Genomic DNA, 5,567 nt, shown 5'->3' with positions numbered 1-5,567 from the left:
ATATATATATGTAGGTCTTTGGTCATTCGGGTTCTCTCCCGTGTAAAATTGGAAGTGTCTTGGCGACGTTTCAACGAAGTCCCATTCATCATCTTCAGGCTGGTGGTCTTACAATTTGTGATATATATATATATATCTTTAGTTATTCGGGTTTTCTCCCGCGTAGAGTTAGAAGTGTCTTGGCGACATTTCGACGAAGTCACATTCGTCATCTTCAGGCTGGTGTCTTCAGCTTCGTGCTTCTGGGACTTCGTGCTTCTGGGACTACTCCCAGAAGCACGAAGCTGAAGACACCAGCCTGAAGATGACGAATGTGACTTCGTCAAAACGTCGCTAAGACACTTCTAACTCTATGCGGGAGAAAACCCGAAGGCCGGTAGGGAGGAGGAGGGCCCCGGATGGGTAGTTACTCGCTCACACGTGGAAGAGGGGAGGAACAAGTCACAGAGCCACCCCATGCTAGCAGCGACAGCCCGACCACCCCACCCTGCAACCCCGGCAGGTCCGAGCCAGGGAGGAGATAGGCACGGGGGCAAGGAGAAGGGGACCGGCAGGGAGAATAAAGGAAAGGAGAAGGAAGATGCAGGGGATACGATCAGCGGGAGAAGAAGAGGGGGAGGTGCGAAGACCGGTAGGGAGGAAGAGGGCCCCAGATGGGTAGTTACTCGCTCGTATACGAGGGAGGGGGGAATAAGCCACTGAGCCGCCCCGCGCTAGTGGCGGCGGCCCAACCACCCCACCCTGCAACCCCGGCACGCCCAAGTCATGGAATTGATAGATATGGGGGCAAGGAGGAAGGGGCCGATGAGGGGAATGGAGGGAAGAAAAAGGAGGTGGGGGATACGGACAGCGAGGGAAGAAGGGGTAGCGCAAAAGCGGGTAGGGAGATAGAGGACCCCAAAAGGGTAGCTACTCATATGAAGGAGGGGAGGAGGGAACCACCGGGCCGCCCCACGGCAATGGTGGCAGCCCGACCACCCCACCCCACTTGATCGCATATGAAGGAGGAGAGGAGGAAACCACCAAGCTGCCCCTCGGTAGTGGCAGCGACCCGGCCACCACCCGGCCCGAGTCAACTAAAAGCATGGGGCACCCCTCCGGGAGCCAGCGACCGGGCTAAGAACGGTAGACAGGGAAAGGAGAGGACACGATCCGGACAGGATGGCACTGGCAAGGGGACGGATACGGGGTTGAGAAGAGGGCCAACGAAGAGAATAAAGGGAAAGAGGAGGTGAAGGGGGAAGGTGAGCCTAGCCGGCCCAGGTGGGATGAGTGGAAGAACGACAGGGGCGGAGTGCGGGGAGGCATAGGGGACACGGGAGGCGCAATCGTAGGAAAAAGAGGGGGAAATGCCCGTGAGAATGACAGCGAGGTGGCTAAAGCCAGTGGGAGCCCAGGAAAGGGAATGGGTATTCCGAGCCAGGTGGGCTCGACCAATGCAAAGAACAAGAGCGCAGGACCACACGGGCAGGCGGGGCAGGGGATACGATCGAGGAGAGTAGGAAGGGGAAGTGTCCTACCTACCCCCAGCCCGCGAGCAAATGCTGGTGCAATTAGGACTGGTAACGAGCTGGTGCAATTAGGACTGGTAACGAGGTCCAGGGGCCGTGTGCAGGCCTCGTTCGACCTATAAAAGACTCTCCCATGGACTGGCTGTCTAAGCCCTGATGATGTCAGCAGGACGCTGACAAAAGCTTGGCGTATGTGTAGTGACATTAAACTCTTATAGTTTGATGATTTTACCCTGGTGTTTACTTTTATTTATTTATCACTGGCATGGATGCACCCAGGGATCATGTTTTTAGTGTAATTATCAACAAATACGATAGAGCAGTACTGCTCATGGCCAGAAAATGGGAGAGGCTGGCACACCGCATCTCGACAAACTATTGCAAGCTGGCGTTCCTGCATAATTGCATCAAAGAGGGTCTACCCCCGAAGTCACTAAGGAGGAAACCCGCCGTCGACTCCTCGGAGTGCCAGCAGGCAGTCCGTCGATTCCAGCGCCGCACCATGTATGCACTTATTAATGACCAACACAGGTGCATAGACGGCTTGAAGATGTGGGTTCGGGATTGCCGGGAAAGGTGCAGTGTAGAACTGACTAACCATCATTTCCAGGCACTTGACCGGCATATCCAACAATCATCCAGGAGGAGAAGCCAGCATATGATGGGGACGTTCCAACGCAGGATTGATGGCCTGCGGGAGCTGGACGATAGTGGTTTCACCGATAGACTGGTTTGCAACCTGTCTACAAAGACGCTAACTAGACCACAGCTCGCCCTATTGCAGAGGGACGCGGGATACAATCTCACGGATGCGCATGCATTGGACTTTATAGCAGCGCTGGAACCCACGATGCTCCGTATTGGGGGAGGGAAGGAAGCCAGGAACGCACTCAGGCAGCAGGTCGCTGGCTTGCTGGTAAACCACAAACCATACCAGACGTTGTCCAAACAGGAGATGGAGGCTCTAGAACAACTCAAGAGGCATAACTCCATCGCCGTACTTCCAGCGGACAAGGGGAGGGCCACGGTTGTGATGGACAGGGTGGCATATACGAACAAGGCACTGGAACTGCTTCAGGATAGAACAGCATATAGGGTGGTTGATAAGGACCCCATGACCACGCTCAGGAATTAAAGCAACAAACTGCTGGATGGCCTAAAACGGAGTAAAAGATTGGGGGAGGACATTCTGAGGAGGATACGCCCCAGCGACTCGGCGCTGGCCAGGTTCTATGGACTGCCTAAAATCCATAAGGCAGGCATTCCCCTCCGCCCTATCATGGCATTCAGGGGCACCCCCACCTCGGAATTGGCCAAGTGGCTGAGTGGCCACATCAACTATCTGACCAACGATAGCACCACTACAGTAAAGTCGGCGGAGGAGTTTCTGGGCAGAATCAAGACCCTGAGGGTGGAGGAGGATGAGGTGATGGTGTCCTTTGATGTCATCTCCCTCTTCACCTCCATCCCTCAGGACCTTGCGGGTCGCAACGCTAAGGGATTGCTTGAGCCGAAGGCACCCGGAACAGCAGCAGGATTCCCTTCGAACTGAGGACCTGATAAGGTTGGTGGAGGTATGCTTAAGAACTTACTTCACCTTCCAAGGTACCATGTTCGAGCAAATCAAAGGGACGCCTATGGGGTCCCCGATTTCCAGCGTAGTGGCAGAGGTGGTGCTCCAACAGTTTGAATCCGTAGCGATGGCCCAGTACCAGCCCAAGTTCTGGGCCCGCTACGTTGATGACACGTTTGCGGTCGTCAAGAAACACCAGAAAGCTGACTTTATGGGTGTGCTTAATTCGGTATACCCTGACATCCAGTTTACAATGGAGGAGGAGAGCCAGGGCACCCTGGTGTTCCTGGATGTATTGGTCCATCAGCAACCAGATGGATCTTTGAACACAAGGGTATACTGGAAACCAACGCACATGGATAGGATCCTCCACTATCAGAGCAACCATCCGGTGGCCCATAAGGTCAGCTGCGTCAGAACCCTGTTTAAACGGATCTATTCCCACTGTAGTACGAGCAGAGTGCAGAAAGAGGAGAGGGACTACCTCTTCCGGGTGTGCAAGTGCAACGGGTACCCAGTAAGGTTCGTTAGGCGCCATAGCACACCACCTGAACCCAGAGTAGGTCAGCGGACGGAAGATTTGACGCCACAGTCGTTAGTTACCCTCCCGTACATCTGCAATTTTTCAGAGGCCACAGCGAGGATACTAGCGCCACACAATGTGAAGGTTGCACACAGACCCAACTGGACACTTCGTGCCGTAGCCATGCGCCCCAAGGACCCGCTCCCCAACATGGAGAAGTCAGCAGTCATATACAGAATCGACTGCAGGGACTGTTCCAGCAACTATGTTGGGGAGACCTCGAAGAGGGTGAGAACTAGGGTCCACGAACATAAGCTGGCAATAAAACGGGGCGAGAGTTACTCTCAAATATGGGCGCACATGGCGGAGTCTGGCCATCGGTTCGACTTCGACAATGTGCGTATACTGGCTAACGACGGCACGAAAGGGGGACGTTTGCTTAAGGAGGCTTGGCTCTCAGACAGGGATTCAATAAACCGACATGTGGATCTCTGTCCAGCGCATTTAGCGCTGAGGGCTTGGAGCACAGGTGGCAACCCCCCATCCGGCTGGAAATGTTGCAATGGAACGTCGAGAGCGCTGATGGAATCAACAGAGGGCACTTTGGGAGGAATGCTGCTTCCACCCCCCCAACTGCCCCCCAACATCCGGGGCGCCCGGGGGGGCGTGCACTGACGGGACGATGATGGAGGAGGGGGGCCCCCGAATACCCTTGATGGGGGGCGGAGACATCAGAGCGAGGAGTGGTCGTGACGGCCTGGCCGAGATTGAACCATACGGAGACGATAGGACGGAGGCGGACAGAGAGGAGGGAGACCCCAGGAGGGGGATGATAACCCGTTCACGTACGAGAGAGAGGAGGAGGAGCCCTCTAGGACGCCCTGCAACCCGATCGCCCCGTTCCGCAGTGCCGCCGTGCTGGAGACAACGGGAAGCACGGGACAACCCCCTGGGAGCCAGCGACCGAGCTAGGAATGATAGACAGGAAGAGGGGAGGATACGACCTAGACAGGGTGGCATCAATAGAGGTGATGGGTGCAGGCAAAAGGGGAAAGGAGACGATGAGGGGAAGAGAGGAAAGGAGAAAGAGGATGTGAAGGATACGATCAGTGGGGAAAGAAGAAGAGGGGGAAGTGTGAAGGCTGGCAGGGAGGAGGAGGGCCCTAAATGGGTAGTTACCCGTTCACACATGAAAGAGGGGCGGCATAGGTCACCGAACTGCCCCACGCTGGCGGTGGCATGCCCGAACCATGGAGGAGATAGGTATGAGGGTAAGGGGAAGGAGAAGGGGGCCAACAAGGAGAATGAAAGAAAGGGGAAAGAGGATGCGGGAGACGCGGTCAGCCGGGAAAGAGGAGGGAGGAGCGCGAAGGCCGGTAGGGAGGAGGAGGGCCCCGGACGGGTAGTTACTCGCTCACACGCGGAAGAGGGGAGGAACAAGTCACCGAGCCACCCCACGCTAGCGGCGACAGCCCGACCACCCCACCCTGCAACCCCGGCAGGTCCGAGCCAGGGAGGAGATAGGCACGGGGGCAAGGAGAAGGGGACCGGCAGGGAGAATAAAGGAAAGGAGAAGGAAGATGCAGGGGATACGATCAGCGGGAGAAGAAGAGGGGGAGGTGCGAAGACCGGTAGGGAGGAAGAGGGCCCCAGACGGGTAGTTACTCGCTCGTATACGAGGGAGGGGGGAATAAGCCACCGAGCTGCCCCGCGCTAGCAGCGGCGGCCCGACCACCCCACCCTGCAACCCCGGCACGCCCGAGTCATGGAAGAAATAGATATGGGGGCAAGGAGGAAGGGGCCGACGAGGGGAATGGGGGGAAGAAAAAGGAGGTGGGGGATACGGACAGCGAGGGAAGAAGGGGTAGCGCAAAAGCGGGTAGGGAGATAGAGGACCCCAAAAGGGTAGCTACTCATATGAAGGAGGGGAGGAGGGAACCACCGGGCTGCCCCACAGCAA

General features: G+C 56.5%; 1 protein-coding gene across 1 annotated transcript in view; it reads right to left on the bottom strand.

The window, feature by feature from the left end:
* LOC114923095 (lipase member K-like) overlaps nucleotides 1–2,136 on the bottom strand; it is a 9,238-nt gene extending 7,102 nt beyond the window's left edge. The window contains 1 exon segment of the mRNA XM_029285580.1: nucleotides 2,035–2,136. Coding sequence (XP_029141413.1) covers nucleotides 2,035–2,136 — 102 coding nt within the window.
* Nucleotides 2,137–5,567: the final 3,431 nt, after the last annotated feature.

The sequence above is a fragment of the Protobothrops mucrosquamatus genome, unplaced genomic scaffold (assembly GCF_001527695.2).
Source record: "Protobothrops mucrosquamatus isolate PMUCROS unplaced genomic scaffold, P.Mucros_1.0 scaffold1884, whole genome shotgun sequence".
In the NCBI taxonomy this organism is placed as follows: Eukaryota; Metazoa; Chordata; class Lepidosauria; order Squamata; family Viperidae; genus Protobothrops; species Protobothrops mucrosquamatus.
The sequence above is the reverse complement of the archived record's forward strand: the minus strand, read 5'-3'. Positions and strand labels throughout refer to the sequence as shown.